Source organism: Folsomia candida, unplaced genomic scaffold, assembly GCF_002217175.1.
Source record: "Folsomia candida strain VU population unplaced genomic scaffold, ASM221717v1 Fcan01_Sc049, whole genome shotgun sequence".
NCBI classification, from domain to species: Eukaryota; Metazoa; Arthropoda; class Collembola; order Entomobryomorpha; family Isotomidae; genus Folsomia; species Folsomia candida.
Genome location: NW_019091241.1, coordinates 675,117 through 686,975, shown reverse-complemented (window position 1 = coordinate 686,975; position 11,859 = coordinate 675,117). Strand labels below are relative to the sequence as shown.

Here is an 11,859-nt window from a genome sequence, read left to right as displayed (position 1 = left end):
TTCGTTTGAGAAATGTATGGATAAGTAAATATGCAATTCAGGTAAATTCATGAGATTTATTTATACATGAAAGTGTAAAGTTTGCAAGTTTTATCCCATGGCTTTATCCGACTTCAATCCAAAACTTGGGTCTCTAGACTCTCTCTAGAAATGCATTATCATTTTCATACAAGTTTTGAAGAAATAATTAACAGCACACCAAGCAGTAAAATAAATAATTAGTGGAGTAATTATCATGATGCATCCCATACATATCCTAACTAATTAGCATAATCATCTTCGTAATTACCATATTATCCACATTCGCATCCGGACTTGGATTGTAGTCTAAATTGTATTCCAAAAACGAAGGATGAGTTTCTCAAGTAAAATTCGGGTTTCCATTTTAATCCTGGTTTTAAAGTGGGTTTCCCTCGTGACCTCTTCTGCGGACCCGCTTTTGTTGACCCCGCTGTTGTCGGCAGGACGCGTGGAGGACGCGAGGAAGTTGGCCTTGGTCAAATTGAGAAATGTTACTTCCGGTTCTTCCGTTGGCGACACGCTGCCCGTCGAGGTCATCAGCTACAGCGGCCTGCTCACCGTGGACGACGCCTGTCATTCGACCATCTTCTTTTGGTTCTTTCCGGCCATGGTTTGAAAACATTTTTTAAATTTCTCTCAAAATTTCTACCTCAGTACACATTTCGCTAAATTTTGTCAATGCATTTTTATAATTTCTCAAAAACACGTCTCATCTCATCTTGAAACTTTTAATGAAAATTAAACTTCATAAAGCCGAAAATATGTTTTTTTTAATGGTATCAAATTTTCTAACGTGTACAAATTCTTCGTAATTTTTTCACGCAGGCACTGCACTACCTAGAGTTTTTTGATTTACCTTGAATTGAGATTGGATATTTGAAATATCCAATCTCAGAAATATCATGTTTCTTTTACCAAATTTGTGTCCCTTACATATCCTCAATGAGATATGTTAACGCAGAAAAGCAAATAAAACATTCAAATTATGGCTATAATCTGGCTATAATCATTGCACGTAAGATATGTAATTCCAGTATGACGCCCCCACTGCGCCCGTGATCCTGTGGCATGGCGGAGGACCAGGAAGCAGTGGCCTCTCAGCCCTCTTTTCACAACACGGCCCATTTTCCCTGGGAGACGATGGCACTCTCCACTTGCGCCACATGCCGTGGGCACTGGCGCGGTCAGTGCTCTACGTCGACAGCCCGGTCGGCACGGGTGAGCCTCAAACAATGTGGTACTTGTCCCTGGCTGAGTGTGATTACAAAATTATTAGTACGCATTATTAAAACGGGCGTAACAAATTATTATCCACTCAGTAACAAACTCTAACCAAATCAGTGAGAAAGTACAATTACAATCGGTAATTTTATGTATGGCCAACCACGTCGGACAGAAATTGAAATTATATGACCAAAGCGGTAACAGTCTCAGTCAGCCGGTAACAAGTTGCCACCACTTTATCTTGAGCTTGATGGATAAGAGTTGACATGATAGATAACCGCACGTATATGAAATTAGGATTCAGTCGACACGATGACCGTCCCGAGTGCTACGTCAGAACGACGACCAAGACGGCGAAACACATGGTGACCGCAATGTCCCAATTTTTCATTATGTTTCCAGAATATGGGAAGAACGACTTTTTCATATTCTCAGGGTCTTACGGAGGTAAACAGACTCGAATTAGGGGAGATTTGGTGCCATAAATTTTACACTTTCTAATATTTCAAAAATATAAATTGGTCTTTACTTCATAGGTAAATTTGTTCCGGCCATAGCGTACGAAATCCACACCCAGAACCGAAATTCAGTCACCATAAATCTGAAGGGTTTCTGCATAGCTTCCGGTTTCTCAGACCCAATTTCGCAGATCGACTATGGCGCCGTCTACTTGGCACAAGGTCTCATCGACGCTGGCGAATTCGACAACTTTCATCAACAGGAAACGGCAGCCAAGGCAAACATAAATCAAGGCAATTGGAGTGCTGCGTTCGACGTGAGTTGTATTGTTGAGAATTTACTATGTTCACTTATTTACTTCGATAAGCAGAAGCTACATATTCATTTAGATAATCGAGCCCCTTATCATCGGGGTTGACGAGGCCCCTTCGCGTCTCACCAACTTGACCGGGATCACCTTCCCCTACAACATGGCGAAAGACTGGGTGTCAAATCCCCCCGAGTTGAGACGACATGTCGCCTTCCTCAACAGACCGGACATCCAAGAGGCCATTCACACTGGAAGCCTTAACTATTCCACGTCCAGTAGCATCGTCTACTCAAATTTTAAGCAAGACATCTACCAATCGGTCAAGGTTTGTGCTAAATTATAATCTGCTAGCAAAAATACAATTTTGCAGAAACACATATGTGCAAATATTGTACTCACATTTATTTAAGGTTTTGAGTTGAGACTTTGCAATTTCTGGGTTATTAAATAAATCAGAATCTGCGAATTAAAAAAATATTAAAGATATTTGCAAATAAATTTTTCTATCGTATCTTAAAGGATTTTGTATAAAGGATAAAAAACGATTTTATTGTGCAAAATTTCAGCCTATTTTTGAAGAGCTTCTCGACTCGGGGTTGTACCGAGTGCTCATAATTGGGAACCAACTTGACCTGATCGTCCCCCACGCGAGTTTGACCTCGTTCCTCAACGGTCTTAACTGGAAGAAGGGTTCAGAGTGGAGGGGGTCGCGATCCAAGATTTTAGGGGGTCAAGGTCAACGTAAGGTCGCGCTGGGGTATGTCAGACAGGTGGACGAATTGACATACCTGTTTTTACGAAATTCTGGCCATCTCTGGATATTGGACCAGCCCCAGGTTGCGTTCGAAGTCATGACCAAATTCACCAGTGGGGGGAATCTCTGACCAAAAATGGTCGCAGAAACGACGGGAGTTGGATTTCTAAAATTTGGTGTTCAAAAAATTTGTAAAATATAATTTATTGGGAATACAAAATTGGTACCTATTTTTTTAGGAATTTACAAGTTTCACAATGCTCTTTCTAAATTATTCCATAATTACATATTGCATATAGAGGTAGGTATATATACAGATAAATATAAATCTACATGGGGCTTAAAAATGTGCAGTAATCTCTTTTATGACTTTTCGTGTACCAATTTTTTTAGGATTTTTATTTCTTACTACATATGTATAATTACAGGATAACAATTAATTACAGGAAAATTTCACAGTCGCACTAATAATCAATCCCATTGAGTTGCTCATGTATGACATTGCTATTGCTTTTACCTTATTTATGCATTCAAATTAACAAAAATAATACTTTTGATTTGAATTCATGAAACGTGTGTGTATGTATATTTCACATTTCTGTGTATGTTTCTCTTATTATGAGAAAAATTCTACCACATTTTATTCGTCTTTTTTACAAATCAATGGACTAATTTTAAAATAAAATTAGTTTCCTAACTTTTACTACTTAAAGAAAGTTACATCGAGTCATCTTCTCAGCCTTTGCATATTTACTGATGTAAACTTTGGAATAATTGCTTAAGATTAGTTTAGGTTAGATTAGTTTACCGAGTTTATGCATTATGCTTGGAGGGTCGGGATCGCGTCAATAACGGGGGTGCAAATTCTGCCAAACATTGTAATCTTCATCTAATTTATTTAGTTTACTTATGTATGTGCATCTTTGCATTTGTGGGACCGCACACAAATCATGTGCTCGATTTTCGAGGAATTTAGGCCTCCACTGACCTGGTCCACCCCAAAACTAGCATTGGACGGATAGAATACTGACCTCTGACCCACTCAAATCCAAGATAGGTACGGTTCCGTGCATCGAATTTGATGAGGTCTTCACTACACCGCAACTTGTTATTCCACTAAAGTAAATATTTGACTGGGCAGACGACAAGTAGAGCACGTCGGACGGATGAGAATCGACAAGATCTCTGTTTCGATTTGGTTTTCACATTTTATTACATTGCGTGTGTAAACCACTTTTTTATTAATTGGCACTCTTAATCTAATCCAATAGCAGGGGCCGCGCAGGAAATATGTTCCCAATATTTCTCCCAAGTTTTTACCCCATCGCTTCGTGATTCGATTCCCTTTTGACGATACGATACGAGGTGAAGGATGAACTGGAACTCGAAAATGAGATTACGGCGTTTCTGCACGACCCCCACATATCGCACCCTATTCCTTCAACAGAATTACCTTTCCACTTGAAGTATATCGAAAATGAAATGAAAGATCAAATTAGTTTTGGGTGGGGTCACATATAAATTGTGTCCGTGGAAAATGCGTGAAATTTTCCGTTTTTACCCTTCTTTTATGGTAACATGTGGCGCAAAGGGAGACGAGAAAACGACATAATTTACGAATGACCCCTAATTATGAAGTGATTTTTATTTAATTCTATTGCCTGTTACGCAACAACTTTTGCTTTTGTTTTTGCTCATTTCCGCAAACGCAGTGACGTGATTTCATTCAAGATTTGGATTTCATTTAATTTTAGAGAAATTTATTGATTTTTAGAAATTTTTGAGAATGGTTTCATTAAACGGTGTATTTTTCATGGTGGGGGTTTTGTTGGTTGGGGTCGCGACGGGTCAACGTGTGGGGAACGGGGAGGGGTCACGGGGTCGACTGGTTCCTCCAGACGAAAATTTGGGAAACGTGGGCGATCGGTTGGTTTTGACGGGGTTTTTGAACAATGGGAGTGCCCGAGTGGGACGGGAATTTTCTCGGGTGAAGAACATCGTGTCGACTGAGAGCTACAGCGGATTTTTGATTGTGAATTCCACCTTTAATTCCAATCTGTTCTTCTGGTTTTTTCCGGCACAGGTGAGTCCGAGAGTGCCATGATTATAATTATGGACAAATTTTATGCTGACGTTGATGTTTTTAACGCAGAAAAATTTTTTAATCTTGATAAAACTAAAAGTTTGGCCAAATAAATATGTATGCATGCAAATTTGTTGTAGATTTGCAACCTCACTTTCTTTCATAACCTGTGCAATCTGCAAATATGTTTTTACCGGATGGCAAACAAAGTAACATTCGAGTTAAATTCTCACTAGTTTACCCGGTTTACAAATCTTGTAATGAATTATTACTTCATTCCAATCTTTTAGAAAACTAAAATTCCGATGAAGCATAATGAATTATTTTTTTTTACTCTGCACGTTTTTACAAAAGTTGACGTGACAAGTAAGGAATATTTTTTTTGCAGCACCAGCCGAAAACTGCGCCCATCATCCTGTGGTTGGGCGGTGGACCAGGGGTGACGGCGATGTACGGTCTGTTCAATTCGAACGGACCGATTTACGTGGACGCCAAGTTCGGGCCTCACCGGCGAGAAAATCCCTGGTCACTCACGCACTCCATGCTCTACATCGACAGCCTCGTCGGTGCTGGTAGGTTGACACCACGGTCAAGTTCCGAGCAAGGGTTAATAAACTTGAGACAGTTTTTCTTTAACCCAGCATTGGAATTTTTTAGCTGCTTTATACTTTGTGACACAATTTGTGAATTATTTGCAGGCTTTAGTTTCACGGAGGACGAGCGAGGTTACGCGAGAAACAGCGAGGACGTTGCGCGTGACCTTTTTTCCGCACTTGTCCAGTTCTACCAGCTCTTTCCGGACTTTCAGGGCAGAGAGTTGTTCATCGCTGGGGAAGCTTATGCTGGTAAGATGATAAGCGCAACGATAAGATGAATCTTTTAATCTAATCGACGACGAGTCAAAATTTTGATTAGATTTTTGGTAGTAATTTTTACGTGAACACTAAATTTTCAAGGAATTGAAGATTTTTGTCCACATTTTCGTTACACTTAACAATTTGACTAAATTTGATTTACAAAAAATGATCTCAAAACTTTCGTAATTTCGCAATCTGAAGGAAATTGTGTCCAATGATTTGCTTATTTTAATTTTCAATTATAGCCAAGTATGTATTGACAATTGCGTCGAAGATTCACCGGGAGAATTCTGATTTTCCGATCACGCCGATCAACCTGCGGGGCTTTGCGTTGGGCTGCCCCTTCATCGACCCCTACAACCAGCTCGACTACGGCAACTTCTTCCACAGCATCGGTCTCATCGGGGAACAGGAGCAGAGCTTCTTCCACGAGCTGGAGAAAGTGACCCTTGACCTCATCCGCAAGCAGAGGTGGGCCGACGCCTTCAAGGTGCGTGCCACAAAGTTAAGGGACTTAAACTAGAAGCTACTTTTGTCATTTGGTGACGTCAAAATTTGTGAATTAAAGAGAAAATTTGGGGTGCAGGGGGTTAAAGAGAAATAATTTAAATTTAAAAAATTATAGCTTGAAAATTTTGAAATTTTGTAAAATGTAAATTTGAGAAGAAATTAAATTTAAGAAAATTTAAACCTGGTATTTTTTTGTTGGTTATGCAGGTGGGCGAGTCACTTATGGGTAAATTTATATCAAAATGTGGTTTTATTTAATTTACATTTAATTTAATTTTCAAATTTTGAAATATGTTCAAATATGTTTGAATATTCAGTCGGGTACCCCCTCACGTCGCCATCCTACTTCAAAAACGTGACTGGATTCCGTTACATTCGGAACTTTTTGCAATCCACGGGACCAGAAGACCGTCACTATTTTATTAACTACTTGGAACAGGTATGTACGAAGTTAATAAATGATGATGACTTTGCAACCTTGTAAGTTTTGTAACCTTTGTGAAACTAATGTGGCAAAGCTAACACACACAAAAGAAAATGAGAAAGTAAATTTACATAGGTTTCAAATCAGGGCGTGAACTATTTACATAGACGGATAGGTTAGGTTTGATGGTATCACCACTAAAATTTGAGAATCTTTGCAATTTTACAAACTTTATTGGCATATATATTATCAAGAAAAATCATTTAGCCAAATGATCACAGCATGATTTGCTCATGCAAAACCTCCTCTTCTACAAACAAGATTTCTTATGTAAATTATTCCCTTGAATTTCTAAATTTCCAAACATTTACAAGACTACTAAAATCCCTTCAAAGTAAATAATTTAGTCGGTTTACACCTACGTACATACATATGCTCAATCTTTCACTCATCTTCAATTTATGACTGTCAAGTACATTGACAGTTTCCGAATGCGACGTGAATAACCCAAGAAAATGTTAAAAATTGTCCACGGCCACAATTCCATTTGGAAATTTCAAAAATTACAAACTATCCGAAATTTTGTACCCGATTTGTAAAGTTTTTTTCTCTTTCAGGACTCCATCCGCCGCGCTTTGCACGTCGGTCCTCAACAATTTTCCAACTTCAACGACACGGTGTACTATTCCATGCACGAGGACGTTTACCAATCGAAACGCCACCTTCTCGAAGAACTGCTGGATGCGGAGAATGGCTACAAAGTGCTCATCTACGCCGGCCAGTTGGACGCCGTGGTGCCACACACGACGGTTTCCAACGTCATCAAGAACCTACGCTGGAAGGGCGCCGCGGAATACCAGTTGACGGATCGGGTCGTGTGGAAGGTCAACAATGACATTGCCGGATATACGAAAACCGTGAGAAATCTGGTCTACTTGATGATGAGGAATGCAGGGAATATTGCGGGCTATGACCAACCCCTCTGGAGCTTTGATATGATTAACAGATTCACCGTGTAGATTAGCTAATCAATTAATTAATTAAGAATATTCTAGTTTAATTTGTCCTGCGTTTTGTAGAACGGTGTGGCCGTTCTTCTTATTGTTTCGCTGCTGCGTAATGTGGTTTTTGGCCAAGTTTGGAATAAAATTATTGGACAAGTAGATAACTATTAAGATGGTTTCACCGTGATCCTATGTATGAAATGCAAAGTTAAATATACTTAATTGTTCAAGTAATTGTTTTGATGGTATGCTTGTAAATAAATATTATACAAATATAGTATGTGATGATATGATAAAATACTCTGTATTAATAATTGAAAGAAATTCCTTGATGATTGATGTTAGACTAGTTTTATATATTTTTTATTAATTCCGTATTATTATTAATCTACTTTTAATTGTAATCTGAACAAAATGCTTGTTAAAGATACCAATGACGATGACCATGTTATGCATGTGTAGCATTTTGTAAATGATTTTGTCTCAATAAAAATTGATAAAACGAGAATTTTGGATTTTTGGGGAAGGTAATGATTAAAAAATAAACGTTGGCGTTTCAAGTGACCCACCGCATGACAAGTGGGGTCTAAAAATGACGACAATTCCGTGAATGCGATTTACACCACAAAAAGCATAATCCTAAATTCGGATTCCGAATAAAAGAAATATAGGTACATACGTACCAATAATAGCATCGAAGTGGTAATTCACCGAAATACATTTTGTGATCAAACGGTGCAATTTCATGGAGAAAGATTCATAAGTTTAAAGGAGAAAGAACAACGTGATCAAATCAATACTAGCATCATCACAAGACACCAAAAAATAGTCTAATAATGTCAGTATTTTAAGTCATAATTGGGGGAAATTCACAAAATTTCAGAAACGTCCTCGTAGCTCAACATAGCTTACATCTTATAAAAGTGGGTGTCAATCTATGTAGAAAAACTGAGTGAGAACGGGTACCTAAACGAGGACATCGCTGGTGAATGGGATGAAAAACTGAACATTAATCTGACAGATCATACTAAATTATTAATTAACTACCTACTTTCGCATCAAATACATGAATGTTCGTAAATCAAATAATACTGAAAACACCATCGGGACTAAAATGATGAATTATGTATGTGAATAAATAACAGTAAAATATATCATTTATATGCTGATTATTTTATTAATTTCAAAAACAAGTATCGGTACAGGTAGGGCTAAATTCAATCTGTAGTGCAAACAATTGTTATTTAAAATCAGTAACAAAATTTATCCAATATTAAAATACAAACTTGTAACAAGTTTAACTGATTAAGTTAATTGGTGTCGAATATTCCCTTTTATTGTGTAATTAATTACCTTGTCTAAATAATGACCTAAATACATGTAAGGTCATGTCGCGATTTAATTGGTGTCGAATATTCCCTTTTATTGCTGCGTTAATTACTTTTCTAGTATAATTGGTGTCGAATATTCCCTTTTATTGTGTAATTAATTACGTTCTTCAAGTAATGACCTAAATACCTGTAAGGTCATGTCGCGGTTTAATTGGTGTCGAATATTCCCTTTTATTGTGTAATTAATTACGTTCTTCAAGTAATGACCTAAATACCTGTAAGGTCATGTCGCGGTTTAATTGGTGTCGAATATTCCCTTTTATTGTGTAATTAATTACGTTCTTCAAGTAATGACCTAAATACCTGTAAGGTCATGTCGCGGTTTAATTGGTGTCGAATATTCCCTTTTATTGTGTAATTAATTACCTTCCCTAAATTATGACCTAAATACCTTGTAGGTCATGTCGCGAATTAATTGGTGTCGAATATTCCCTTTTATTGCTTCGTTAATTACTTTCCTATTATAATTGGTGTCGAATATTCCCTTTTATTGTGTAATTAATTACGTTCTATAAATTATGGCCTAAATACCTTTTAGGACAAGTCGCGGTTTAATTGGTGTCGAATATTCCCTTTTATTGTTTCCCTAATTACTTTCCTAAAAACTTGACCTAAATACCTTGCAGGTCAAGTGATTAGCCCTCCTCCTCTTCTAATTGGTGTCGAATATTCCCTTTTATTGTTGTATTAATTAATTAGAAATGACGTCCAAAAGTAGCTAGATTATCCCATAGTGAGGGTAACCATCTTTTATTAATTTTCCTGGTGCCTATCGAGCTATATAACGAGTTTCACCGAATCAAAATCTGATTATCCTAACATATTTGACTTGTAAAATGTAGTTAGTAATAAATCTGGGTCACTTTTACACATACCGAGATTCAGGATTTAAAAAAACTCAAGAATACTAAAGTCAATTTTCCCAAATTGATCTAATTAACTAACTGGCTGGTACCTTGATTAGTACTTGGTACCGAATGGTACCTTGTTCAAGTCTACATCTTTAAACTTATTTGCTCTACAATACAAACTAAATAAAAATTTGCCTTTGATTTCTTGCTGTTACGAGATGATGCAGAGAAAAGTGGAAAGTAGAAATTTGACGTCGTCCATATCATGTCGAAGGATGTGAAATAATTCTGTAAAAAAATAAGAGAGCAAAATGTTGAACTCAATCAAGGAATATGCATTATTACAAAATCAAAATATTTCTAGGTGGTTCTGTAAAAAATTCTATTATTTAATTACGCACCAGTTCCGTTGCGAGAAAGAATCGGCTCCAACCAAGAAGAAAAGGTCACGATGACACAGATGAAGGAAACTTTGACGCCGCCGGAGTGTTGACACGTCGTCGTCGCAGGATGAGAGGTAAATCTGTACAAAAATTAAGAAAACAAAACCTTAAAACTCAATCAAACAATGCAAAGTCCAAAACTTAAATATTACTGAACGATTTTGTAAAAATTTTAAACAACATTACATTATGTAAACATTAGAATGTAAATATCAGTATAAAGTCGACAATGTTTGCAACAAATTTTGTAAGGTCTCTATAAATTATGAAATTATATTTATTTACCAATTAATAGCAAATGGGAAGACTAATTTGACCAAATCCGAAAGTTTTCCGGTGCGGATTACCATCCTCAGCATCTGTATAAATTTAATAAATTATTATTATGAACAAACTTGTCAAAAATTGACAATAAAACAAATCAAGAAATACATGGAAAGTTAGAACTGAATAAATCGATTAACCAAATAAATCTCATTTCATTTAGAGAAATAAAAATTTCAACCCAAAAGTAATTCTTTAAAATATCTAACCAACTTGTCAAACTTACAAAACTCAAAGTGCAGCAGTGTAAAGCCGATTAAAAATCACGTCATCGCTCGCCTCCACCAACTTTAGTCGTTTCCCATCTTCGGTTCCAAATCCTGTTAAAAAATAAAAACCTTATTTAGCAAACTCAAAGAATGCAAGAATGCTTTCCTTACGTTGTAAGTGTGATATGCGTCATAATTTTCTCCCATAAAAAACGTCAGCACTTACACTTTCTTCAAACTTCCTTAAATTCACGTCACATCAGGTCACCACCTCCTCCCACTACACAAGATCCTGCAATTACAAAAAAAACTTTCATTACAAGATTGTAAAATAAAAAATCCAACAACAAACGCCACAACAAAGCAAATCTCGTAATTTTAACACCACGAATTACGTAAACATTTAACACTTACCTTTGCTTACTTAACTTTCACCTCCTCCCACTTTAGTAAAACATTAACTTTCTAGTCGATGGAGTTAGTTAACTAGAAAAATGTCGGCCGGCCATGCCTCCAGAAGAATTTTATTCGGCATACAACCAGCTCGGCCGCCTCCGTTACACTGAACGAAATATCTTTTGTCCGTGAGAAAGAGAACTCGGATTGGGAATGCGTTTTATTTTAACCAACGCTTTTTATAACAAAGGACGAGCGGGTTAGCAACTCGATGCATTGCAGATATGACGTGACTAACTCTTTGTAAACTTGGCAAAATTAAATTCTGCATGATAAATTAATACGAGACACAATTTACTCAGGTCACGCGTTTGGCGTGAATATTGCATATGAAGTATTCATACGCAATATGAAATAGAAATAAATGATCGATATAATATAAAATGAGTTATAAATCTATGCAAATTAATGGCGAAATCTATTCAATCGATATGCTTTCAATTGATACGAATCTGCTGGAAGGAACGTATGAAATGTATGTATGTATATTATTTAGTTTTGTAAAATTTTATACAGAAATGAGATTATGAACTAAAGTA

The 11,859-nt window shown here is 36.9% G+C and overlaps 2 protein-coding genes and 1 long non-coding RNA gene across 4 annotated transcripts; 2 read left to right on the top strand and 1 right to left on the bottom strand.

Moving 5' to 3' along the window:
- The first annotated feature begins 35 nt into the window (after positions 1-35).
- LOC110862154 (venom serine carboxypeptidase) lies at positions 36-3,140 on the top strand. The gene is made up of 6 exons (XM_022111327.2): positions 36-631; positions 1,056-1,239; positions 1,543-1,692; positions 1,782-2,020; positions 2,094-2,339; positions 2,581-3,140. The coding sequence occupies exons 1-6, from the start codon at positions 353-355 to the stop codon at positions 2,896-2,898; spliced, it is 1,416 nt and encodes a 471-aa protein (XP_021967019.1). The 5' UTR covers positions 36-352; the 3' UTR covers positions 2,899-3,140.
- Positions 3,141-4,468: 1,328 nt separating this feature from the next.
- Positions 4,469-8,154, top strand: LOC110862102 (venom serine carboxypeptidase). Its single transcript, XM_022111257.2, has 7 exons — positions 4,469-4,851; positions 5,240-5,423; positions 5,550-5,696; positions 5,954-6,198; positions 6,426-6,444; positions 6,536-6,657; positions 7,260-8,154. Exons 1-7 carry the CDS (start codon positions 4,555-4,557, stop codon positions 7,659-7,661), a joined length of 1,416 nt encoding a protein of 471 aa, XP_021966949.1. The 5' UTR covers positions 4,469-4,554; the 3' UTR covers positions 7,662-8,154.
- Positions 8,155-8,798: 644 nt separating this feature from the next.
- Positions 8,799-11,450, bottom strand: LOC110862149. Of its 2 annotated transcripts, none has more exons than XR_004833345.1 (6): positions 11,279-11,450; positions 11,036-11,156; positions 10,882-10,975; positions 10,617-10,690; positions 10,290-10,411; positions 8,799-10,176 (listed from the first exon to the last, which is right to left on the bottom strand). It is a non-coding gene; the product is annotated as an uncharacterized LOC110862149 (long non-coding RNA). The 2 variants fall into 2 exon arrangements; XR_002549136.2 differs by having other exon boundaries at positions 11,091-11,156; positions 11,279-11,444.
- Between the last annotated feature and the right edge of the window lie 409 nt (positions 11,451-11,859).